At 41.1% G+C, this 27,467-nt stretch overlaps 1 protein-coding gene across 1 annotated transcript in view; it reads right to left on the reverse strand.

The window, feature by feature from the left end:
* Positions 1-380: 380 nt before the first annotated feature.
* cntn5 (contactin 5) overlaps positions 381-27,467 on the reverse strand; it is a 129,197-nt gene continuing 102,110 nt past the window's right edge. The window contains exons 13-24 of the mRNA XM_026911248.3: positions 25,070-25,197; positions 24,062-24,237; positions 20,197-20,317; positions 18,307-18,465; positions 14,676-14,825; positions 12,872-12,942; positions 7,777-8,011; positions 6,894-7,003; positions 6,228-6,414; positions 3,241-3,353; positions 2,978-3,146; positions 381-1,890 (exon numbers count right to left, since the gene is read on the reverse strand). Of these exons, the coding sequence (XP_026767049.3) occupies positions 1,784-1,890; positions 2,978-3,146; positions 3,241-3,353; positions 6,228-6,414; positions 6,894-7,003; positions 7,777-8,011; positions 12,872-12,942; positions 14,676-14,825; positions 18,307-18,465; positions 20,197-20,317; positions 24,062-24,237; positions 25,070-25,197 (1,726 nt within the window). The 3' untranslated portion in view covers positions 381-1,783. The remainder of the gene's footprint in view (positions 1,891-2,977; positions 3,147-3,240; positions 3,354-6,227; positions 6,415-6,893; positions 7,004-7,776; positions 8,012-12,871; positions 12,943-14,675; positions 14,826-18,306; positions 18,466-20,196; positions 20,318-24,061; positions 24,238-25,069; positions 25,198-27,467) is intronic.

Raw genomic sequence — 27,467 nt, forward strand, 5'->3', positions numbered from 1 at the left:
AAAATCTGGGCTTTGTTAATTCCAAGATAGGAAGCACATTCCAGGAAACCAGTCAGTCACCTGAGAACAGTATAAATAATCAACTTTTTCAATTTCAGTCTTATAATCTGACAAAACTCAGACATTTTTGAAATAATGAGTTGGAAGACCATGAAATTGGTAACCTGTGTTTGGCTTGTGATTTGGTCTAAAACATGGGAAATGAAATGCATCACTCTGACTCAGTAACACCTTGTGATATTAGTTATGAGGTTAAAATATAATACACAGCAATATCTCGATAATGAAATTATTAGACTTGAGCGATGCATTATATCATAAGGTCTCATCGACAGCATCATGAAGAATGATGAAACTTTTACACAAACTCTTGCAGACAGATCAGCAGCTGTACTCAGGATTTTTAATTGTTTAAAATGTTTTAAGGTCGTAGTGCTTAAACCAAACACACAGAAAAGCTGTAGCTTTTAATTTCAAATGAAAAACACTAAACTTACGCTTCTTTCATCTGTCCTTTTGTGTAATGTGTACTCTGATTGGACATCGTGTATGTTTAGTCTTAAACATGGTAAAAAATAAAAACAATCATAGATAGAGTGAAAAATATCAGCGTAAATGGAGATCAGATCTAGGGGGCGTGTCCCTCTGTGTAATCACCTGACACGGCTGTCACTGATTGGCTGCTGAATCTACAGTCTGGGTGAGAAAGAAATCAGCCCCAGCCTCGCTTCTGGCTTCTTCACACCATCCTGTGTGTTTTTATTACGGCCTGTTGGTGGTGCTGTTGCGCTCGATTCTACAAAAATACAAAATGATTCACTTTAAAAGATTTAACAGCAAATAATCTGATGTGGAGCCAGAAATAAAACCTTTTACTGATGTGTGTTTATACGGGGGAGTAGCGTTTATACCTGCTGCTCCTGTTCTGTGTGTAGGTCTTTACAGAAAAAACCATCAGCAACAAAATAAAGGCAACCTTCTCCTCAGAACAGAGAGTGCAAGCAAACCCCGGTGAAAAATATACGTCACATTTATTTCAGCGTTCACCATGACATCACAGATCCTTTCTCTGTGTCTAATGATGCGTTTGGGCACTACAGGTAAAACCCCGCCCTCAAGCCTACCATGACCACACCCACCCGGACCCAAAGCAGCCTTGCATGTGCATCAGAAACTGACAAAAACACACAACATAGAAAACCCTCTGACACACACACACACACACACACACACACGCACAAACCACTTTTAAATTAACATGATGTACAAAAAGGAAGTCTGGAAAGACTCGGCACTATAAAAACAATTCATTGTTGTTGTTCTTGTTTGTATGTTTCTTCTTTTCTTCTTCTTGTCCTCCATCTTGCTGTCTTTCTAACTGTGTGAATAAGAAACAATGCACTTATCTAAGCTGAGCTTTAATGGCTTCACTCGTTTAGGCAGCCATGGGTTAAAGGGATGGAGACGTGTCAGATGAAGAGTCTCAGTCCTCAGTGTTCCCGGCGCGCAGTGAAGGCTGGATTTGATAGAAGTTCAGCAGTTTGTGTAATATAAGGACTTTCTATGCACAATGCACGATACTACACTGATAATGAGAAGAAAAACTGCAACAGAAATCAGTAGCATAAAAAAAAATTGATGGATTCCTGGTTGAATAAAGAAGCACTTGCACTTGGCCAACTCCTACGTCCTGGAGATGGTTCAGGCCAACACGGCAGTCTGTACGGTGCAGGGAGAGTCCATTCCCTCCACACCGGGGGCAGAGTTACATGGTGAAGTTGCCTCACCACGGGGCAGAAGGCACCATCAGGACCGTCAGGAGTAGAAGAGTCCATGCGAAGCCTGATGGCAGATTATGCACAGAACGCTGCTGACTTTTCGCCCTCACACCTACAGAACAACAGAGAGACCACTGAAACACTCACATCCTCGTGTGTTTATATTTTTAACCTGATCTTAATATGAACATTGGTGACTGTAGCTTTCTCAAAAATATATGGTTTGCTGAAAGTTAAACTCCAAGAACTATTTGCAAGTTGGCAAATAAAGTCTTTTTTCCTCCTCAAAGGCTCGTTAAGTCTATTGTCCATGTACACTTTAAATTTATCCTGTCACATTAGCTTTAATTGGTTTTTCTTCCGTGTAGGTGTGTGTAGAGAAAAGCTAATTAAAGAGACATTAAGCTGAAGTACAGCTGTGGCTTTACTAACTCAATTAACCTTCATGTTTTCTTCACTGCCTACAAATGGAGGTGCTATTGACCTACGTTTCTATAACTTTGTAAGATTTTTTAAAATTATATCACAGCACTGTCGAATTCTGCATTCTGATTGGTCAGAAGATGTTGATTATTTAAATATACCAGCAGCTCTGACAGTAGAGCAGCTGCAAATGACAGGTTTATATTAATGCGTAATCGTAATTGATGTGGTGAAGTTTTCTGTACAGAGACGTTTATTTAACATGTATGGAAGGAGTCTCCAGTGTCAGCGCTTTGTAACAGTCAGTGGTAAAGCTGTAACTTTAAGTTTTCCGACGTCTTCAGGACAGAGGAGTTTACGCTTCTTCGAGGTTTCTCAGTAACATGTGGAACAAGTTGCGATTTGTTTTTTTATCTTATTAAGTTGAAGAGAGAGAATAAAGAGAGGCTGGTGAGGGAACGACTGTTTATAGCTGCTATAATGCAAGTGACAACACGAGCTACTGTAACTTGTTTCACTTACGTTCCACAACATTAAATGTAACTATAAATGGATAAAACGGATCACACCACCCCACTTAGTATTTTACCATAATAGCAAAACACAGTGTTTATTAGTTACTTATCCAATGCAGCTGATCTTCTTTTCAGATATCAGCCATGTAGAGAAATATTTATGGAAACTGACACTAAACTGCTTTTCATTCATGTTCTTTAGTGAGAAGTTAAGATGGTTAGAGGTCATGTGACACGGTGTTTAGGGAAGAGGACAAGCACCTGAGGAAGTGAGCACTCTGATTTGAGAGCTGGCCGCTCCCTCGCCTCCTTCACTGATGGCACACACTTCAATAATATAAGTTCCTCCTTCTGGTAGCGTAAGAACCGCAGCCGTGTTCGGGGTCCTCATGACCTGACTGTGACCACGCCCCTCCTGACGTAATAATACCTGAAAAAATAAATCGGAGTTAATAACAAATACCACCATACACAAGTGTGTGTGTGTGTGTGTGTGTGTGTGTGTGTGTGTGTGTGAATCGCACCCTATAGCCGATAACATCCGACTCGTTGCCCAGAGCCTTCACTGGGTCCCAGGATAAGGAGACATTATTCCCCTCCTGAATCCACATCACATTGGCGGGTGGATGGCTAGGAGCTGGAGAGAGAAAGACAGAGAGAGACATGACTTTGAACAAAACCTTTATTTGTACAACAATCTTCTTTAAAAAGACAAATATTATATATAAAAACATTGTATTTAGGAAAGACAGCTTCTGTAAAAAGAGTAAGATTACTGATTCATTTTCACCAGCACATAAAACCTCGTCCTGCCCCAAAGCCGACAGAAGCCCTGCAGCTCTGAATCTGACCTTCAGTCCGGCTTTTAGCATCAGGTCTGGGTTCAGTGTTTCACTGCCTTTCATTTCACTGCCTTCCATTTTGTTTTCTCATGTGAGCCAGGTAGCTAGTTTGGCCTAGCCTTTTAAAATTTTCAGTAATTCAGTAGTTGAACAAACATCTTTACCCACTTTACTTTGAAATGCCAGTAAGATCTGGGCTTGCGGTGCTGGAGAACATAAAATCTACTGTAACCATGTGATGGTCTGAGAAACCACTGGAGCATATAAAACACTTTAAAATTTTGTTCCTATCAGTTTTTGTGATATAAAATCTGTCTGGTCTAGCAGCACTTATTCTTGTTTCAGTTGTTTTTAGCCATGTGCATTGCTTTACACCCAAGTTCTTTTCTCTCCCAGGATCTATAAGTCCACATGCTTTAATAACTGCATCTAATGCTACAGAGTGTGTGTGGTTCTTCTGCATTCGACTCTAAAGTCTGTAGTGCAGTTCCAGTCTCCACCCATCACTATAGTGAGATTACTGCCATATTATATCAGTGCATTTCTTAATTTATAAAACATTTTCACTCGCTCACCGTCTGCAATAAACATTTAAAAATAGAAAACCTGTTCCTGTGATTTCTGCTTGTACCATTAAAACTCGACCCTGCTCTAGCTCAATGCTCTGTGTGATAGCTGCTCTTAACCTTTCTGAAAATAAAACTGCTACTGCAGCAAGTAGTCCCTTAGTCCCAAGAGCTGGTCTTCCCACCACATCCCCCATTCTGTCTCATTTTCTTTGTAGCTATGTGTTTCCTGTAAGAAGACTACATCAGAGTTTTTATGTTTAATAAATTCTGACTACAACTCGTCTGTTCCTGTCCCTGCCCCCACTGATATTAAAAGTTCCTACTCTCAGCTTCTCTATAAGAAGGAATAAGAAGAGGAACGAGAGAACAGAGGAGGACAGCTGTACAGAAAAGAGACAAACCCATATGATTTGACTTGGCCATTTTAGCTTTTAAAGGTTTTCTTTCTGTAGCTTTGTTGCCATTTTTTGCAAATGATATCGCTCAGTTCTGCCAGTAGCATCTTTTTCCTAGCTTTGATACTGATATTAAAAATTGATCAGAGTCTGGGAAAAAAACCACTGATGTCCACAGCCTTTCCAACATCTCATCTAGGAAATTATTAATCTCATCTACAGACTACATTGAAACAGCTGCAGTGCTCTTTTTCTTCATAACCGCAATGGCAGTGCTGTCCTCTGCCTCCACAGCACCCTGCTCCGTACCTACACCCGCAATCTCCATAGCGTTTCCAACATTCTCCATCACCACATCAGCAATCTCCATAACAGTTCCACTGACCACATCAGCTTCCAGTGCTCTCCCTGGCCATTTTACTGCTCTCCTCAACCACCACAGCATTCTCCAGAGTCATACCTGTGTTTTCTGTAGCCTCACCAGCCTTCCCCATTATCAAACTACCATTGTTCATCTCATTGTTCACCAGCACTTTTCATTACCACAGCAGCATTCCCTGCAGCCATAGCAGCATTTTATGCAAAAGCACCATCATTCTCTATTGTTGCATCAATGCTCTCCTTTAGCATAGCACCTCCTCTATTTTCCTCCACCACAACTTCCTCAACTATACTGTCCTCCAGCTGTGAAGCCTGGAACTCGGCAGACTGTGTTTCATGCACGGGTTCACGATCACTGCTTTGTCCTGCCTGTTCATCCTCAACACCAGCCTCAACGCCAGCCTCAGCGCCAGCCTCAACGTCAACCTCAGCGCCAGTCTCAACACCAGCCTCAACGCCAGCCTCAACGCCAGCCTCAACGCCAGCCTCAGCGCCAGCCTCAACACCAGCCTCAACACCAGCCTCAGCGCCAGTCTCAGCGCCAGCCTCAACACCAGCCTCAACGCCAGCCTCAACGCCAGCCTCAACGCCAGCCTCAGCGCCAGTCTCAACACCAGCCTCAACACCAGCCTCAGCGCCAGTCTCAGCGCCAGCCTCAACGCCAGCCTCAACGCCAGTCTCAGCGCCAGCCTCAACGCCAGCCTCAGCGCCAGCCTCAGCGCCAGCCTCAACGCCAGCCTCAACGCCAGCCTCAGTGCCAGCCTCAGTGCCAGTCTCAACACCAGCCTCAACACCAGCCTCAGCGCCAGCCTCAGCGCCAGCCTCAATGCCAGCCTCAGCGCCAGCCTCAACGCCAGCCTCAGCGCCAGCCTCAACACTAGTCTCAGCACCAGCCTCAGTGGCAGATGAGCCTTTTATGCCTGATGTCTCCACATCCAAAGCATTTCATGTTCCCGGTGCCTGCATACAGCATGTAGGATCTGCCTTCATGTCATGTGTGATTCTGAAGGAGATCTCTAATTACGGCTCCTTCAGAAACATCAGCACGCGCCGCCTGAACAACAAGACATGCTTCAGCTCCGGGTGTTTACAGTTTAGCGGCACGGTTTTAATGCCGCTTGCTAACTTTCCGACATGAGAACGTTTGCTCTATGTGCTCATTAGCTATGAAATGTGGGACGTTTGAAATCGTAACTCGGCTAGTTACAGAAACTGGTAGTGAGAACAGAAAATATTTCCACTCCACTCAGATACAATCGCCGCAATTTGACTCAACACGGTGTGTGTTCTCTGTGCTCGGGTTGGTGGTGTTTTGTGTACTCACGGTTTTTCTTGGTGCTGGTTCGGATGGAGGCGCTCGGTGGTCCCTGCCCAATGCTGTTGAAGCCCTTCACCGTGATGTGGTACTGCGTGTTCCCCTCCAGTCCTGAAATCAGCATCACCGTCTCATTCCCCACCGTCCTCTTTTTCTTCCCTGCCTCCTCCTGCTCCGAGTCCCTCCAGTAGTTCACCTGTTAGAAGATGAAAAACACTCTGAGTACCAGCTTCATTCAGAGAGAGAGAGAGAGAGAGAGAGAGAGGCTTGCTCATGAGAAAAAGAAAAAAGTCTGCTAATGTTGTCTAATATTACATCATTTAGTTTAAATAACTGTCATGCATTTTGCATGAATAGCGTAATAGCTGAGCGTGTAATATCCTGCAGCGGTGAAGGGCGATGATTCCTCTTCCTGAGGACACAATGGTGCTGTTCCCTTTTATTAGATAATCTTTCTTTATTCAGACCACACACACACACACACACACACACACACACACACACTCATACAAGCAAGCAAAAAATCCTGTTAAACATATACGCTAAATATATAAACACACAACTAAACAATTCTACCAATTCATACACACACTGAAATGCCACTTACTACTGCTGTCTCTCTCTCTCCCTCTCTCTCTCTCTCTCTCCCTCTCTCTCCCTCTCTCTGTCTCTCACCTCGTATCCTTGCGGTCTTCCCGGCCCAGGACTGGGTGCTTTCCACATGACCTTGACCTCAGAGGAGGACATGGCAGATGCTTTCACATCAGACGGTGCTTCCCGTGGCTCTGTGTTTAAAGGTACAGGAGAGATTTGTGCTGCTATCAAAAACATCCTCATACTAAATAAATTAAATAAAAGTTTAGGAATACCATCAAGCTAATGCTGCGTTCATGGTGAAATTAGGATTTGCAATTCTCCGCCTACAGCCAGTAAAAACCACTAAAAACACCCCTCACTTGCAATTTAAACTCGTTAACTTGACGTAGTCTTCTCAACTACCAGTTCCTTCCCCGTTTACAGAGTGACGTCACATCAACATGGTCGCTCTCACTAAAGTTCCTCTTCTCTACTTTTACTTGAGTTTATAGCAGTATTGGCTTTAGATCAGTTCATACACAGACACAGTACTCGGTTAAAGCTATAACACTACTATAAGCTATGACTGTACTAATCACTGTTCTGAGAAGCTAATCATCAACATTAGAGTTATCACTAACATTAGCTGATTAGCTTGTTGCTAAGCTACTTGCTATTGTCCATTGTTGTTGCTGTGCTGCAATTTCAGTCCACAATGTTGCGTGAATGTTTGAAGGTCACTACAGTAGAACAGAACCAGGAGCCACTCAGGCCTGTAACTGTTAAAGTGCAGTTAAAGTAGCTGTTTATGAGCTTTACGTGTTCTGACAGAGCAAACACGCTGTTAGACACCAGTTAGTACAGCAATGGAAATGAAAACTTTTTGTTCGTCAATCAGCCAGCTACAATTCCAGGATAGAAATATCTGCTGCTGAGCTTTCGGTCAGATGGTTGTAGAGAGTTGGCTCCTCCGTATCCTTACCTCCTTCTGCGGAGAACACAGTGACCACTTTACTGAAGGGTCCGTCTCCTTTGTTGTTGTACACGCCCACCTTCACCTCAAATGGGGTGAGAGGCGGGAACGTCTCGTCCCTGTACTTATACGTGGTGGAGTCTGCTGATGTCACCATCTTTTCCTTCCACGCTCGTGTCCCGTTGGCGCGAAACGCCACGATATAGCCAAACCCATCTCCGTTCTGGAACTCTTCAGAAACAGGCTGAAAGAAAGAAAGATCCGGTAAGGAAAAGAAAAAATGGATGCTGAAGCAGTGAATTATTTATTTCTGCAGAACTGTTAATATGTTTGGAGCTCGTAGACAGGCAGCGATGGAGAGACATGACATTAAAAAATGACTCGGGTAATAAGCGACCAGCTGAGATTGGGGAAAAAAATGAGAGAAACTGTTCTTCATAGGGGACGGAGTTATCAGCCTGCCCTATTTTTTTCTCATCTGAGACCACAATTTGCCCAAAAATTCACTTCCTGCAGGATCAGTCCAGCTCAGGTTAAAGCGAACTTAATAAGTGAAAGATTCACAGCCATTTCCACGATGTCCATGTCAGTGCAGATCCACAACATGGTTCCACATTTCCTCAAAAGCTAAAGCTTTGCTTTAAACATGCTCACATCTTATTCAGGAACAAGCTGAAGCTTTAAAATAATAAATGGTTTCAGTCTCAATGTTTTAGAGCTAAATAACATCCTTTGTTAGAGAGGAACACACTAAATGGCATGGATTTGCATCAAAATGTCAGGACGTCCCCTGTGGATTCCAGAGATTTTCAGCTGTAATGAAAGAAATCAGTTGTGAATGTCACATCACACATCAATTAAACACGCTGTAAAGCGCTGTGTGAGTAAACGGCAGGGCTGTGAGCAACGTCTCAGCTACAGCCATGATGGGGAATTAAAGGGAAGATGGGAAAGATCTTTTACCCACAATGCCGTGCAGTCAAACTGGATCACAGTAGATACATTATTATAAAGATTTTTCACTTCCTGTGTCTAATCAGCGGTCTTTTTGCTATAGTATGCAGAGGGAATGCATAAATAAATAAATAAATAAATAAATAAATAAATGTAGCCTAAATATTTCTCTGGTTTCTCCTTTAAAAGGCGATCTGCTGTTTGTTTGATGATTTTCCTAAACAGGTGACATGAGGAGCCGTCTACAACACCTGCTAGCCATTTAATAGCACCAAATGCAATCTATTAAGGGAGGTAGAATTTTAATTAAAATGTGAGCTAGCAGAATTAAATCTTGGCCAAATTTAATAACTGACAAACACCTGTACTCACGCTTGCTCTCCGCTCTGCGCTTGGCAGCGTAGCTGTCTGTCATGGTGTAATCTGTGTGATTTGCACATGCTTCAGTATAATCATGGCCCCTAAAGGCTGTCACCAAATGAGCCGTCGTTCCACGGAGGAGTGATAGGACGGAGTGTGTGGCAGCTTCACTCTACACTCCACTAGGACACGTTACCATGCTTGTCTAATTAACTTGCTGCAGTGTTCCTCGAAATGAATCGTCTTCCATCTTGCTGACACATTCGCCTGCTCGCTTTAAAAGCAGCTCTGAGAAATCAGAGAACGGCGAGGAATACATGCAGTTAAAGAGCCGCGGAGAAGCTGAGAGAAGCCGAGAGAAGCGTGGAGCGGAATGAAGTCCGGGGGGTTTTCCTAATGGTGCATTCTCACTCTCTGTGCACACTTTAATGAGGTGCACTTGATGGGTCTGTTTAGCCATTTATCCTATTTAATAAGAAGAACCTCGTCCCAAACAACTAACTCTGCATGATTGAAGGTCAGCTGCTGGTGTAATAAACACACCAACACGTGTTCCTTTCCTCTACTATTACTGCGAAACACTTTAAAGTCGGCTTTCATTTAAAACCTGTTTGCTTTTTCCTTGTTATATTCGTGTACATTGATAACCAACACTTTGTTATAATATACACACTACATTAGCTTTCATAGCCTAACCGCTTTGTACCATGCCACTTTACACACATCTGCCTCCTCGATTAGGTCAGGTCTAAAAAAAATCACATTTTCACTGACGGGTTTAGTTACGTTACAGCTGGAGGTAGAAGCTTTCTCTACTCTGAACCCGAATAATCTCTATTTCAAAAACACTTCCCACATTCCAGGTAAAGTGCTGTTTTAAAAAGTGTATAGTAACAGCTCATTCACAACAACCTGCACAGCAGACGCTCCACATAAACACATCAAAAACTGATGTGGTGAAGTTTTCTGTAAGGAGAAATGTGTTTATGTAACATGTATGGAAGGAGTCTCCAGTGTCAGCGCTTTGTAACAGTCAGTGGTAAAGCTGTAACTTTAAGTTTTCCGACGTCTTCAGGACAGAGGAGTTTACGCTTCTTTGCGGTTTCTCACTAACATGTGGAACAAGCTGCGATTGTTTTTTCTTATTAAGTTGAAGAGAGAGAATAAAGAGGCTGGTGAGGGAACGACTGTTTATAGCTGCTATAACGTAAGTGACAACAGGAACTAACTTGTTTCACTGATGTAACTGTAACTATAAATGGATAAAAGTATGATATGTTGCTCTTTAATAAAAATAAATTGTAATTGTTGGTAAATTGCTGTGGTGCGAGAGGAATAAAACACTAGGGGATGTGCTGTTATAGGAAAATAATCAACTTCAGAGTGGTAACTAACTTCATCACGCAGTGTTTTACTGTAACAGCGCATCATGTCGTGTTTTTATTCCTTATGTTATATATCTGTACTCTGGACTGTTCTAGTTTAAATTATCATATGTGACAAACAGGTCTGAGTTCAACCTTCTGTTGGAATCTAAAGTTAATTAGCTTTATGTGGAACTGTAGTGTGTTAGTGTGTCTCCTAAACCAGGCTGATTTGTTAATTTATTGATCTCCAAACCCAACCCTCATCCAGCATTAATTCATTAACACAGAAACTGTTTTGCTAAATGACTTCCAAATGCCACAGACTAGAAATGCCATTTAGAAATGCCACGTTTGGCCCAAATCTGCTCCCGATGGCCTGCAGAGGACGGGGTATTGTTGGAGAAGGGCTGAGGGGTGAAGGGGCTGGTGGAGAAGACCTTCGGGGTGGAGCACTTCATGGAGGCTCGTGCTATAAAAATAAAACTGAATTAAACTGAAGTGGGAGTCTTATGAATATTCATTGGGCCTTTACACAGCATCTCATTGCAGTCCCTTAAGTTTGTTCAGTCTAGCTCCCATGCTGACCCCACGCCGATGCACACAACAGCACGGACTCATGGATTCATAATCAAAACTCTGACTGAATTCAGCAATGAAATGACTTTATAATCGAAGTGTTTGTGCAGATAACACACCCGTGGAGCCACTACAGCAACTCCAACCCTGTTCTCTGTGAAAGCCAGGGAGACGCTTTATTGTAATTGAACTGAGAGATTAAAATAATGATTATGTTGAACTTATGGTAATACATTTTGAAAGGAATTATAAACACTAAGAGTTGGTGCAGTATTAGAGCGTCCCTCTCCATCTGGACCGAGCTCCAGTAATCTCTCACTGAGGCACTGTTCCCTTCACATGAAGGTTATTTGGATGGTGACAGTTGTAGCCAGCGTACTTATTAACTGCAAGAACAGCCATCACTTACAGACCACATCTGTTCCTCCTCCCTGGTTAATCGCACTTTTAACTGCCCTCATTTGAGATCCTCCAGCTTTGTTCATTTTTAATGCATTAGTGTGCACGCTGAGATTCCCACTGCGATGCCCGCTGCCAAAGGTGCTCTCTCAACTGAGGAACATTTCATCCTAATATCCTCTTAACACGGTGGGAGATTGATTAAATTTTGTCCAGAAATTGTAAAGGGTGAGACTGCAAGCAGATGTTCCAAACGCAGGCCTGTGTTTACAGGGAAAACGCTTTCAGAACTGAAGGTTAATTATGGTGTATGGCCCTCATCTGAGACCAAAGTTCTCATTTATTCAGTTTCTCCCAAAGCTTCTGAGCCGAGTCAAAGACAAAACCAAGTCAAGACATCATTACTGATGTGTTTCACACTTAAAGTCTTTGCTACTAAGAATTGGTGTTATATACTCATCATAAAGCTGCATGATGTATGGAAGAAGAGTTAAAAGATCATAAAAAGTTGGTTCATATTTGTAATAGATGCATCAGAAGTAGTTAAAGTAGTTTTATTTAAAAATCTCTGCTTGATGCACTGATCCGAGTTCTTCAGTCCGTAATACTATAACAAACAAACCATAATTATCCTTTTAAACCATTTTAAACCATTAAAATAGAATAGAATAGAATAATAAATCATTTTATATGTTTTGTAATGCCCTAAGAAATGACAAAAATGGTCTCAGAACATCTCTACACCTTAAACAAGCTCAAATATATTAATATGCAAATTCAGAAACGCCTGCATGTTCTCCTTTCATCTCTAATAGACTAATACAACTAGCTTTAGCTAACTTAGCTATCCCCTTATCTAACTGTTAGCTAACTGTCTTGATTTACATCCTCATTTTCTCACTGATTTATTTCAGTTTCAGTTTATTTCAGCAGAATGTATTTCATTGTTACCATGACAACCACCAACACCTAAATCTAAAATTAGCTACAGTCATTAGCAGACGCACTATCTAATCTAAGACATGATTGGTCCAAAGCTGTGGAGTTTATTTTGTGACATCACAAAGTGAGCTTGTGCATAGCTTCGCCTCTGCTGAATCAGTTTTATACAGCAGCACTCAGAAAGTCTGTGTTCAAACCAGAAAAATGTAATTGTAGAGCAGTGTTAACAAATTTGACCCAAACATAAATCTATATAATTAGAAGCAGCTTTCTGAGTGGAGCTCATCATTTAAACATCACACTTTTGAGTTCAGGGTGAATTTAAATCCGTTCCAGGCCGCTCTGAATAATTTGCTGCAATGAGACAAACTCTGGAAAAGCAGCAATTACGTCTGGCTTCGGTTCTAAATGTTGAAGTCAATTAACAGCATGAATTCATTTGGACAGGAGCGGTGAGCCTTTTATGCTACGTTCATTAGCATAGCGTGAGCTCTCGGCACTCTTACCTCCCAGGATATGACGAGTTCGTGCCGGCGGCCGTTCCCTCCACTCACGTTGGCTGGAGCAACTGACGGAACTGACAAGAACAAGAGAAAAGCATAAATCTGCAGCATGACTCAACAAATCCTTCACTTTAGATCTGAGTGAGCAGCAAAACTTTCACTGTGCATAAAGCTACAGCGATGTTACTAAAGGGCAAACAGCTTTCACATTATTTACATGGACAACTTGCTTTTACTCATTCGACTCATTATGAGGTCTGGGACTCACAGGACACGCAGAAAAATGACTCAAGAGACACGACACTGAATCTCTGATTTGCAGCTCGTGTGTTAAACAAATGTTCTTCCTCACAGACAATCTGTGATCACAACGAGGAGAGCGAAATCTGCGGACCCTCAGAAATGCAGGACAGAAAGCAATAACATACGGGGATCAGGATAAGTGATCTTGGCTTTACTGCAGTCTGTGCTACAAATATGGATTGGAGCCACTACAGCTCTGCTAAATGTCATCTGTTTTCTGGGTTTGAATCCGCATGCACAGCGAGTGCAGCAGGCGGAAGTGTGTACTCATCCACACTGAGGTTAGATGAGGCTTTTAGTTCTCCATAAATGTATTATTCTGATGATATTTTGCCTGTGGGAGTGAACACCTAGCTGTCAACTACCAGAGCTGTTAAAATTCATGTCAGTGGCTTATTCTGGCATTACCCTACAAATAGGTATATAATTGTCGATTGCTGACAAATTAAAGGAAAAACCAAGATGCTTATAGACAGGCATACAACACAGGACAATTAACGACAGTCAGCAGGACCATCTGAGCTCGATTCTGGAAGAATGGAAGTGACTTTGAAAGAGAATTGGTTATTTGGGTCAGATGAGTCTGCTCGTCTGCATTTATATCCGTGGTAAAGGCAGTAAACAGGCTGGAAACTGTGATGGAACGAGTGCGATGCTCGTGCATTAGTGTGATATGTACTGAAAAAATCAGAAGCGTGACTCAGGGCTGTATTCAGAGTAGAGTTAAGGACACAGAAAGGATTTAATACTAATAAAGGATTTAAGTCCAGCGCCGCTGTCTGACAGTTTGATGTTACCAGAATATGTCACACTGAAATTTATCTGTAAATACACTCTGAAATATCATTTGAGACCAATATTAAATACATTAATATCACATTATTAATTCATTAATTATATTGTCCCTGCAAAGTCCACAATTTTTTTTTTCCACATAGAGAAGACACATCTTAATCAGAGAGCATCGAAGTTACACAAACATTGACATTAATTTACCAATTCTACCAAAAATTGATAAAATCTCCTACACCCTGTGCATACATTACGCTTTCATGGTTTTTGTTGCTTCATTAAGCATGTTATAAAATAAAATGCAGACTAATAGGATATGCTTGATAAAGTGCAAGTGATGTTAATTATCTGAATAAGGCACTTAAGCAGCTGCATAAGGCGACTCTGAGCTTGAGGAAGATTCTCCTGCACTCTGAATACGGCCCCAGGTCAGTGAGAATATCAGTGCAGGACATGATCAGACTGCCAACAGGAACAGTCCACAAATACCTGTTCATTTATTCCTTTCACACACTGATATTTCCGATGATTTATTTAAGTAAGAAATGACAATACATTGATCAAATTATCTGATTAAAAGATCAAGACAGACATCGCTGTAGCTGTTTAAAAGTTTTGTTGAAATTTCTATAAAATACCAGCTCATGAATTTATATCCATTTAACGTGAGTAGTTTATATCCATTTAACGTGAGTAGTGACGTGACAGGTACCTGCTTCTTTGGTTCGGACCGGCCTGGATGGTGCACTGGGGTCACCTGTACCAATGGCGTTGCTGGCCACGACCCGGAACTCGTACTCCACCCAGGGGTTGAGCTCAACTGCCATGGCAGACTCCATATCTCCCGTCACTGGGTCTGGATCTGTGAAAAAACACAAAGCACGGTGTTCAGAAATCTTCCAAACACACTCACGAAGAGAAGAAGACAATGAGTCGATTCTGGCTGAGACTGAAGAAGATTAAAATTTAATTGGCTGTTCACATTCAGCACTATCGATTATTAAGTTTTGAATGTTGTCCCCTGTATGTGTGCTAATGTAAATGAATATCCTGAGGAGAAAGACCTACCAGTTTCTGGAACCCTATTCTGATATAACAATGTCAGTCAGCACAGCTAGATCAATCTCTCACAAACAACACAACCTTCCTCAGTTACTTTATTAGCCATAAAACCTTGAGATACTCCACTTTACGGAAATTCAGTAGCCTTAACATCTCACCCTGCTGTATTCGCTCAAATATCTACACCTGGTGGGAAAAGTGATGGACTATCTAAGCTATTTTATCCTGTTTTAAAGATCGTACAGCACTCAGGGTAGCTGGTTCTCACCATCATTTGATAATTTCCTGCATGATACGCTGACACTGCCTTGTTTTTTTCTCTTCTACCTCTCTTCAGTGTTCTTCTGCTGTTATCACTAAACCGTCTCGCCATATACAATCTCATTACTACTTTTATCTCTGACATTTTCTAATGATCTTGCTCCAGTAAAGTCTATACTAGTACTTTCTAGTAATTATCTTTGGGATCAGAGTTCAAAGGCCAAAGTTTTGTATCTGGATCTTCTGTATAAGACAGCTGGCCTTAGTGTTGCCACTAAATATCGCTCACTTTTCTTTTCTTCTGTTATACAGTGTTGTAGTTATTGTACTGTCTTGTTCTATCTTGTCACTTGTGCACTTTATGTTTAATTTATGTAGTCCCCATAGCTCTATGTTGTTCTGTGTTGTCTTATGCAGCACCTTGGTCCTGGAGAATCGTTGTTTCGTTTCACTGTGTACTTGTATATGGCTGAAATGAAAATAAACTCCACTTGACTTGACTTGACTTGGCGAGAGTTGCTGTAGACCCAGTGCTTCCTACAGAATAATAAAGAAAACCTCCTCCATCAGCCACCAGCTGCAGTGCCTCTCTCTGCTGAGCAATGGGGTACATTTCTTAATTTTTACAAGAGAAGACTAATAATATCACTCCACACTTCCCTACCAACCCAACTCCTTATCAGTGCCAAGACACCCTTCACTTACATCTCTGACAAATTTGTGATATATTTTCTCCCAGCTGTTCCTGTTTCTATCTTAGAACTCAGTGCTAAATCAAATTCAGCCTCCTGTCAGCTCGACTCTACTGCCACACCTCTGAGAGATATCTGTCTCAGCTGATTAACATCTCACTTGTTATAGGTTATATAACCAATAAACCCAGAATCTCTACCATTACGCCAGTTATTCCAAATTCTGGCCTTGATGCTGCCATAATACACAATGAAAAATTATCCTGGCCAAAACAAACAGTTGGTGCTTCCCACAGGATTCAGTGAAACCGCATGCTGCCAAGTCTGCACTCTTGAATGATCAATATCCTCCTACTTTAGAAAAAGAGAAGCGTAACAACATTCATATTCTTCTTGATATCAGATACTTTTGACACTGTAAATCACAATATACTTCTTGTTTGTCACTTGGCATTACAGGTTCTGCTCTTTTTCTCTCCAACAGACAGATACCTGTCAGAGTCTTCCTGTCTCCTGCTTCCTGTCTCCTGCTTCCTGTTTTCCTCCTCCTTCACAAGTGACTCTGATATCCATGTGCTCCAGAATCTGTGATCAGCAATGGATGCTATTTTTTGGTTGCAGTTGTACAGAGTTGAGACCATGCAGAGACGATACCTGCACACAACCTCTTTCATATCTCCTTGCAAACCACCAGAAAGGTCTGAGGTACCACTGCTCCAGCCTTATTGGACTCAGGTACCACTGCTCCAGCCTTATTGGACTCAGGTACCACTGCTCCAGCCTTATTGGTCTACTGGACTTCAGTGCCACTGCTCCATCACTGCGCCAAGAACCCTTGTTTTGCTTGTTTCTCTGCACCGACTGTCTGAGTGCCTGTAACCTGTAATACCAAACTCTCAGCAGTGAATGATCCAGTCTGAAACCCTGAAACCCAGTTTGAAGCTTTTAGAGACAACTTTTTTAAAGTCTACAAACATACTCCCACAAATATTCCTCTCCAACATGCTTTAACTGAAGATTTTGTGGTCTTCTCAGTGTTTTCGCCCAGCCTCGCCTACCAGTGGCTGTCGATTCACAGCCTTTCCTCCAAACAGTGTGATCCCACACTGTCCTTGCATTACAGAGCAAACCCCTCCGGGCATGGCCTCTAATAATGGTCCACTCTTCCTCTCTCCATGGACTCAGTCCATCTGGCCCTTGTGGCACCTGGATTACAAGCTATGAAACCTAATTCTTAGTTCCAGTTATCCTGTTTCACAAAACCGCCCTAAATTGCCCAAGTGAAAATCTAAGCCTTCATGAGAACAGTATATATCAGAAATAGAAGCATGAACAGAGTGAGAACATTCCTCTAAATACAGACTTTTTCCACCACTACTACTCGTACAATTACCACACGGACATATTCACACCTAAATACCACTTTCTCCCTCTCATATCTCTATATAGAGGGTCTGCAGGCTTTCATCAACTAATGCACTTTAAAGTGAGGCTCCTCTCAACCCTCGTCCTCTCAAACATGAGCCGATAACAATGTTTGCAGGAGAGCGAACAATGACGAAGCCCCCTGTTTCCCTCCTCTCGCTAATTTCTCACTCAGTGCTCAGGATTCACTCAGCTCATCTCATCTCCAAACACACACAATGAAGAAATGAAGTGATTCATCCAGCCACACACACACACACACACACACACACACACACACCACTCCAGCGGTTCTCTTTATCTGGTAGCTGTGATTTGAACAGATTGAATAAGTGGAAAAAAGGTACTTATAAAGCTACTTTAACGTTTACTGGAGAATTACAAGAGGTTTTAGCATTCGGGTACATGAAATAAAGCGATTTAACTCCTCACTGGCTGATTAAAAAGACATGTTGGAGGACTCTATTATGTCCCAAATTACTCCAAAAATAAGAGATTGTTATAATTTCAGAGGAGCAGGAAGGTTAATTTAGTAATAACCCAGGAGTTAATTTGCCATATGATTTAAACCAATGACATTTACTCCAAGCACAACAGACATTTAACAGAAGGCCACTGAGCTCCTGTTTCACATCTGTGCAGAGGGAAAAGGAGAAAAGCTGAGTGAGGATCAGCAGCAGTGTTCTGAGAGCCAGTGGTGAATAATTAGAGAATATTGAAGCTCATTAAGATCAGTAATGCTGGAGGTTAGAACAGGAACATTATGAGTATATAGTAATGCCTTTCATAATGCAGAATTCACAACAGTTAGAGTTATCACTTCTCCACAAGCGCTCATCTCAGTTTCAGAAGGTAAACACACACACACACACACACACACACGTTTGTCTCCATATTGATTACCTGTCTTGACTGTCTGCCAGCCCAAGGAGAAGGGGCTGCGAGCCTGCAGGTTGTAGGTGCTGATGGGACTGTGATTGTCTGCACCATGACTCCAGGACAATGTGGCTGTTGTGTCTGTGATCTCCTCCACGATCACCACTCCAGGAGGTCCTGGGGGACCTTGTCACAAACACAATCACAAAAACAACATGACCAGATCAACCCCACACATCAAAATGTGTCTTTGCAAAATTCCCTGAAAATCCTGCTCCTGCTAGAATTCTTCCTCTTTCTTATTTTGAATAATAAAAAAATTGTATTATTTGGTAAATTGCTGTGGTCTAAAAGGATCAGAATAATTGGGGATGTGCTGTTCTAGGAAAGTAATCAACATCGGTGAGGTAACTGTAACTCTTCACCTGATTATTTATCACCTGATTATTTAAACTGATTATTTTAATGCTATTTTAACACCTTGCCTAATCACGTTTTATCCCTTACTTATTATTCCTATTATTATGTTATATTTTATTGATGTTAATAAGGTTTATCTTTGCAGACGTGATATGCACAAACACGTATGTAGGATGAGAAGCGGTGAACATCTGAATGGATTTCACTTCCAAGCTGTAATATCTGAGTAAACAAAACTAAACAAAAAACACTTGCGTGGAGACTACAGCAGGGTTCAGAATAAAACAATCACTCACCAGAAATTTCATGCTCATTAAAAAACACAAAGATCATTTTTGTTTCTGTGTTTTCATTCTCTCTCTCTCTCTCTCTCTCTATATACCAGCTGTGTTAGCCGTGATTATATCCAGCTCTTTATTCTGTGTAAAGCATATGTTTACCTCAGACTTTTAATCTGTAAATGTCACAAAACAAACCCCACACCGTCTCAGGGGAAAAAGAGCCATGAGTGAGAATCTGACATCATCTGCACCCAGTGTAACAGATATATTCTGAGAAAGGCGCATTAAAGCATTGAGCTGAAGGAGCATTTGCATGCGTGCACATTAATATTCCTCATGCATTGCCTTCGTGCATGGGAGCAGGAGCTTATATTTTAAGCATAAAAGCTGTGAAAAGGGGCTTTACTGTCTGATCCTTCAGGAAGCAGGAATCGTGGTCATGGAGGAATAAACCGCTTACATACATCTGGAGCTCGACATAATTATGGCTTGGTTTTTTATTTTAAAAACCTGGAGGAGGAATCCACCTGCGCTTGCCTTGTAAAAGAGTGAAAAAGTAAAATAAAATGTTTGCACATAAACAAAGACATAATGAGCACATGCTCACAAAACACCGAGATAAATTTTGAATGCTTTTAGTCCATGTAACACCTGGCAGGCTGTGAATGAAAAGAAACAGAGACAGTACACGAGCGTGAGGTTATGAGCAGCTGAACATCATGCACGATTACAGTTCTGTCATCAAAGTGTGCACAAAATTAATATCCTGTGTATTAGACGTGATAACGCTGGAAAAACACCTACATCCACCGCACAATACATTCCATACCCGTCTGACTGTGAAAGATGCTAATTAGCAGCGTTAATGTAATAAATTAGATAAGAGGTTGGCAAAACACAAAGTTTTGATAGACAAGTAATTAGTGCTGTGAATCCATGCTTGTTTTTTAACTCAGTGTTCTTTAAGAAGCAGTGCTAATAAAAGCACTATAATCATCCGTGCACTGACGCCGATGATACGCTCTCGTCTCCTACACACTGCGCAGAACGTGTTGAGCAATGCCAGCTGTTATTGTTTATTAATCATCGCTGTGCATTTGCTCCAGGCTCGAGTCGCCTCACGCAGCTTCTCTGCTGCTCCTGTTGCTTTTAAGTGCTAAGTGTTTAGCCTTAAGCCTTTAGCACATGGAGATCTTGTTCCAGATAACAAGCTCACCTCTGACGAGCAGCTCGGCTTCGGCTAGGACCGTGTCAGCCCTCGTCTGAACCCGGCAGCCATATTTCCCAGCATGCTTCAGGAGGATGTTTCTGATCATCAGATCCATCGTGGAAGACTGCTGCATAGAGGGAGAACAGGATGAAGACACACTTACACAAAGAGACAAAAGACCTTCCTGACAGGAATGAGCAGATTTTACTGCCTGAGTCGGTCCTCACTGCAGGATTCCCACTCTGATCGCACTATTACTCTCCCCTGACTCTGCTGTGTGGAAATGAAGATGAAACTCTGTGTAATTTAATGTCCCGAGGCAGCTGTTTAGCACCGGGGCTCATTAAAATTACAGCATATCAATCAGAAGCTGGGTGTATGTCTGAACTGATGCTAGCAAAGAAAAAATCCAAGATTGACTAAAAAATCAGGGTGAATTCTATCACCTTCAGGAAGCACTTTATCCTGCTCAGGGCTGCGGCGGATCCGGAGTCTATCCCAGGAACACTGCGCGTGATGTACCAACACAACCAGGATGGGACGCCAGTTCATCACACACTCATTCACACTCGGGGGTAATTTAGTGTAGCTAGTGCACCTGCTGGCATGTTTTTGGGAAACTGGAGGAAACCCACACTCACAGTAACCTCAGGACTGAACCCTGGAGCTGTCAGGAGGCAACACTACCACCATGACGCCCTGAGAGATATTTATTACTTTTTATTTAGTCACTTATTTTTATTGTCCACAAAGTGGTAATTTGTCTTGGCAATCACAACCTAACCTAAAAACAACAAAGCAAAAACATGAAAAAACTGTATAAAAATCTAAAATTCAAATATACATTATATTAGTATTTATTGTATTTCAGGTTATGGCTAAGGAGGCAAATCTGGCCATTTAACTATTTTAGGTTAGCAGAATATTTTCTTCAGAAAATTTGTCCTGAGTGTTTTGAAAAATTTATACATAACACTTTTACGAAAAAGTTCTACAACATTGCTGCCACACCGTCTGTAGGAGCATTAACACTAATGTTTCCATAATGTTTGTATCTAAACATATAAAGAACATCGTGAAGGAAATCGTTATAACAGCAGGAGTTTTCAGAACGTTGCAGGAATATTATTTTTGGTGCAGATTATTGAATAATGTTCTCTGTTAACTGAGTGTACATTACAAATCCTAATGCAGACATTACATCATTGAAGTTCAATTAAACTTGTATAAAACTTTCCATTCAGCAGTTCCTGACCTAAACACTGGAGAATATCAGAAATTAAAAATGAAAGTCACAGTTCAATACATACTGACCAGCCAAGATTTGCTCTTTTGTTCTTTGTGCTGTTCATCATCAAAATGTAATTTCTGCCACAATGCAATTTCCAAAAGTGTCCCATTGACCATTTTTTTTACAGCCCAGAACCCAATCAGCAGTGTGTCTGGCTGCTCCATGGCTGAGAAATGATAAGTGCTGGTATTAACACCTGTATCGGGGCTGAACAGTGGCTCTAATCGGATATATAAAGGATACGAGTCAGTTTGAGCTGAACTGCATCAGTCCTGCCTGACACTGATGAGGGATAAATGCCAGTTAGAAAGTCATTGGAGATTTTTAACGTGATTGGAGATGTGATGAGGCACAGCAGCTGCTGTGTGACCCGCGTTAGTCACGCTACACTCATAAAATAAAACTGTGTTCCAGGCGACACGACTCATACCATACTTTTATATTATATACCATGCAGTTATACCAGGGGTATTCGGCTAAAATTCCTAGAAGTATAGCTACATAAAGTTTCTTCTTTACAAAAGTTCAGATAAGCGACTAACATGACTGAATGTCAACAACAATGAGTTATAATTAATAAATTTATAGAGGTCGTGTTTTGACCTTCATGTTACGATGATGTTGCCGCTTTAGATATTTAAACAGATGAGATGTCTGTTTTGACCTTGAAGTGGAGAATAAACACACACTTCTCTGTTCAATCATGCTTTACACATTCTGCTTTCATCAACTTTACTTTTAAAAAGCCATGTTCACAAATCAGACCAGAAAGGCAAAATTAAATAAAAAGTCTGTAAAGGTTTATTAAACTCTTCCCTTTCCTGATGAGGCTTCAGCTAAATAATTCCATACACGCATGCGATCGGGAATAACAGAGGATCTGCTACACGCATCAGCCACGCTGGCTCATGTTTAGAAAAATGGAGTTGCTGAACTACGGTCAGCTTTTTTTAAATATGCTATGAAAATATGCTACAGTATATTTCTAGTGCTTTGATCTGCTGAAATCCAAACCACGGCCCACCAGTTCTTCAGCTCGATTATGCTCCATAAAATTCTCAAGTGACTTTAGGATGAAGCACGAACCAGTGGAGGGTTTAAAGATTTTGCTTAAGAATTTATGTAGCTAGAACCATTAAAGGAGCCCTATATTTTCTTCAGTGTTTGATCCTGGTCAGGGCGGTGGCAGATCCGGAGCTATCGCGGGAATACTAGGCATCAGGCGGGAATACATCCTGGACCACTCTGTCTATATGCCTCAGTATACAGCGCTGATGTAAATAAGACATCCGCCTCTGTACACGGCAACAGAAACACTGTGATGACCAAAATGCCACTCAAGGAAAAAAAGTCTGAGATATTTCTCCTCGTAAGACTCTGAACTTTTAGAGGAGCACGATGTTCACTGGTGGTCCATCAGGCAGAACCATGGACTCGCTGTCACATGCGTGCGGCTCTGAGAAACATGATAATATGATTCACACCGGGTCTTTAATCTCGGGTGACACGTGGGCCTGGCTGACCTTTTAAACCATCGATTCTCACTTGAGCTCGAGCAGGATCTGGTGCTACATGCTAACAAGAAAGCAAAGATGAGAAATTGAGATGAAACTGGTGACAATTTATTTTAGTGGAGGAAGAAAAAGAATCTGTCGTCCACAAATTAGACGACTAACACAAACTCTGGCTTCTCTACTGCTGCTTTTCATTTGATCCATGTTAGATGGTATTTCACTGTTCAATACTCAGATATAAAACTCTTCATTTTTAATATTTCGCTCATGTTATTTTATAAAACACTCGAGTGTACAGCAGTTCCCAGCTTCAGCCACATGTAAATGTCACCCGTGCTACCGAACATGTAAAGGGCTGCGTTATACTTCTGTAAAGACGCATGTAACACACTTTTCAGTGCATGTGTTATTTGTGTAGACGCAGGGAAGGGGTTTATGGGTAATCATCACTGATATGCACACCTCCGAAAATATAACGTGCGTGAATTTGAATTTGAGGTGCTGATTGGTTTGGACGAAACCCAAAATCCCAAAACAGACGTTGGCAGAAGAGGTGTTTCAGGATGTTAATAACGGAATAAAACTCTTCAGTGGTACTTTTGATTATTTTCCTATAACGGCACATTTTATTCCTCTTATACCACAGCAATTTACCAACGATTACAATTTTTACGACATGTCATACTTTTTGTCTGTATATAGTTACATTTAATTCTATGAATGAGCTGTTACTATAGAAACGATACCGTATTAGAACGAGTGCAGCTGCACTACTGTTATAGAGAACTAATCAACATCTTCTAACCAATCACAATCCAGAATTCAGCAGAAACATGGTGTAACACACATTATTCTGAAATAAATTCTTCTTAAATATACCTCTATCTCAGTGAAATAACAGATGATCTGTTGTTCTTTTTGTTATCTAGAGCACATATTCACATTATATACATGTGATGGAAGACACAAATCTTCTAAAGTATAAATCAGCTCCTACATCTCCAGATCTTCATTAGCGTTAACGTTACAGCGCCAGTGGAGCGAGTGGACAGAGAGAAGTCCTTACTGTTCTGATGTATTCAAAATGGCCGTCGTCTTGCTGGGCGTCCAGTGGCAGGTTGTTGAGCTGCCAGAGGAAGGAGATGTCGAGCGATGGGTCGTGTGTGGCTTTACAGCTGAGCACCACGCTTTCCCCCACCGTCACCTCAACACGCTTCGGGCTCAGATCCACCCTCAAGGCCTCTGTAAGGACAAGACTGTCTCGCTGTCATCTCAGAAAAGAGACGAGGACGTGTCACAGAGCAGTGTTAATGCATTAACATCCTCTCCTATACATCTCCCTAACAGCGGAAGCCTCGGGGGCCAAACCCCATCAGCTGAAAGCGTTTCATGTCTGTGATTTTCCCCAAACTGGCCTGTTTACATGCTGAGAATTTAATCGTCCCGCAAAGCAGCTGCTCTCGCTGCTCGACACTAAATCTGCTGTAAGCTCTTTCTCTGTGGACAATCAGACATTTCCGTTATAAAGCCTATTGTAAGCAAAGTGCTGAAAGTGAAATAAGCAAACACAAGATTTGCCTCTGCTCACATTTTGTACAATATTTAGCTGGATGTTCCTTTAACCCAGGAGTCTTTAGAGCAATGCATTTTAAATTCGTCTTTATAAATCCACAATGTGTGTTTCTCCAACATTTAGCAACATTGCTTGATTCATAAAGAGTAGATATTATTATTATTATTATTATTATTATTATTATTATGTTACTCTAGCATAATATGAGCCAAGTTTCATGCTATAAAACTGTAACTGGGTCATTTTTTGACCTGAAAGCAGAAATCTGTGCTAATCTCCTTCCTCTAGGATGTTAATGAGCCTCAGCGAGACGGAGCTGAAACTCAGACTGCTGTCACATTTCCCCGTTTCTCTGTGTGAGAGCGATGTGCCCTTGTGTTCTGCTCCTTGAACAGAGCAGATGTGCATGACTTTACACACTTCACACTCAATCAGCTGCAGTAAATGAGGCTGCCATCAGACGCGGCCGAGAAAACGGAGGAGCGAAGGGGAGTCACTTACCTTTCACCAGCAGCGAGCTCGTCATCTCGGCCGAGCCGAACTGATTCTCAGCGCGACACACGTAGCTGCCCTCATCCGCACGGCTCGTGTTGATGATCTGCAGCGTGCTGTTGCGCAGAACCACAAGTCTGTTAAAAATCAGAAATGCACGTCTAAATAAGGGATCGCAGTGGACACGCTTAGAAACAGCTAACAGCTGAATTGGTCCTGATTCTGAACGCAGTTGTAGAATCTTCTGCAGAACCTTTAAGGAGATGAAATGAAGAAGGTTTTGTTTATTATGGAACGAACATGTGGAGTGACGACTTAAAAATGGAGTCTTGAGAGAAAACCTCCTCTATTGTTTTATTAATTTATTTTACAAATTAACACAAAAAATTTCTAACAAATATATGAAGATGAATTTTGTAAAACATTCCTGGGAGTCTCACAGAATCAAGCCACATTTCACTGAAGAGTGTACGTGCTATTTTAGTCGTTTTTGTTTCCTGACCTGCTGCACTAACGGAGGAGTTCAACAATAACAACAGACAAATTTATCCATTCATCTACCTCCACTAGTTCCTCACCAACATCGAGTGACTCTGACTCAGTGCAACAGCAGAAGTCAAGAAAACAAACAGGAAAATATTTCAAACTATTTACTGAATATGGATTTACAAGCGCAACAGTAAATGATGAGGAGGAACTCAAATGCCAAGGCTTGGAGTTTTCATACATTTTCAAAATTCCTAAATTTCTATGAAAGAGCTTTACCAGTAAAATGGATTGTATTAAATCGATGCAGCAGCAGATTCCAGACTCACCATTAAAATTCACAAACACTCTACACAGAGTTAACTGTGTTTGTTTTGCTGTGCTTTAACTTACGGAACTGATTTAGAGATAAAATTGTCAATAACGGCTCTATCTGCTCATTTTCTATGCTAATGAACAGATCGATGAGGATTAGCACAGATATAGAGATTAGATAATTCATTTATCTCAACAGATTTAAAGTTAACAGAGTTAAATCTTCTTTAGAAAAATAAGTTTGTTTTTAAATTGTCCACTGCATGTGAAATAGACTTCTAATGAATACAGGCCTGTTATCACATAACACATGCGTTAACAGTGACATCACTGAAAAGTTTGCACTCCCCCTTCTGATATAAATGTGATGTAAATATTCTCTATTCTCATATTTATATAATTGTACATTTTTACTTCCTCTAACTTTTTTCATATCCAGCTCAAGTGTAAAGTTCAGCGACCTGAATCTTAAAACTGTTTAAATACTGTTTTTCTATTGATTTTGTACAAATAATTACAACGAGAAAGTCAAAATAAACCAAAATAAAGGTGGTGTAATATAATCATGGTGTAAGAAAATAAACTGAATATAATAGCTGAATTTATCAGACATTAATCAGGGACTCAATACTTTTATTACACAGCTTTAAACCTAAAACCTCATCCATGTAGAAGGGACGTGAAAGCTCCTCGAAGGTGACCTTCAATGTTTTCTCTTCTTTTCCTCCATTGAACATTGAGATGTGAGGATGAATTTTTCACAAAGTAAATGTTTTATTAAAATTCAATCTCTGCCTTATTTCTGCCATATTACATCATCCTATATAATTTAGTTTACATATTTACAGGCTGAGGATTTATCCCTCTCTCCCAGGATGAGGTGATGAGAACTGAGAGGCAGAAAAATATCCTAAATATTACGAAATGTAAAAGCAGATGAAAGAGACAAAGTGAACAAAACAAACACTGAGAGGACACAAAGGTGAAGTCGCTCTGGAGGCTGGTGAGGAAAATGCAAATCAACCTTCCAGATGTTCACTTAAATATCTCCAAAGCCACCAGAAAAATCATTAAGAACCTTATTTTATTTCGTGAGTTAAGAAAAATGCATGAATTCATCCAGCACATGCAGCGAAAGGCAAAAGCAAAGCACAAAAGAAACGAGACGAAACCATGATGCTGTTTATTTTGTCCATGTTTTAGACATTTATGGTTTTAGGCTTCAGACATTAAGAGCTTCATCCTTTCACGCTAATGGGATTAATACTCTCTGTGCAGGACACAACAGTGCGGAACATTAGCGGAAATCCATGTTAATTACAGAGCTCTGTTACTCACTACAGGTGTGAGTGTGAGATAAACTGAACTGCTGTTCCTCTCTCCATCGACTTCTTTATTTAGTCGCTAATGTCCGAAAACCTTCCTGAAATCACTGCTTTCTGACTGTTTCTTACACTCCTTTAGTTTAATAATGAAGTAAACAGGAAAATGATTTCAAATCACAATCATTCTGGATTCTGATTGGTCAGAAGGTGTTGATTACTTTTCTATAACAGCAGCTCTGACAGTTTTAAGGTTTTACAGGTTTAAGTGTTTTATTCCTCTT

Source organism: Pangasianodon hypophthalmus, chromosome 6 (assembly GCF_027358585.1).
Source record: "Pangasianodon hypophthalmus isolate fPanHyp1 chromosome 6, fPanHyp1.pri, whole genome shotgun sequence".
Classification (NCBI taxonomy): Eukaryota; Metazoa; Chordata; class Actinopteri; order Siluriformes; family Pangasiidae; genus Pangasianodon; species Pangasianodon hypophthalmus.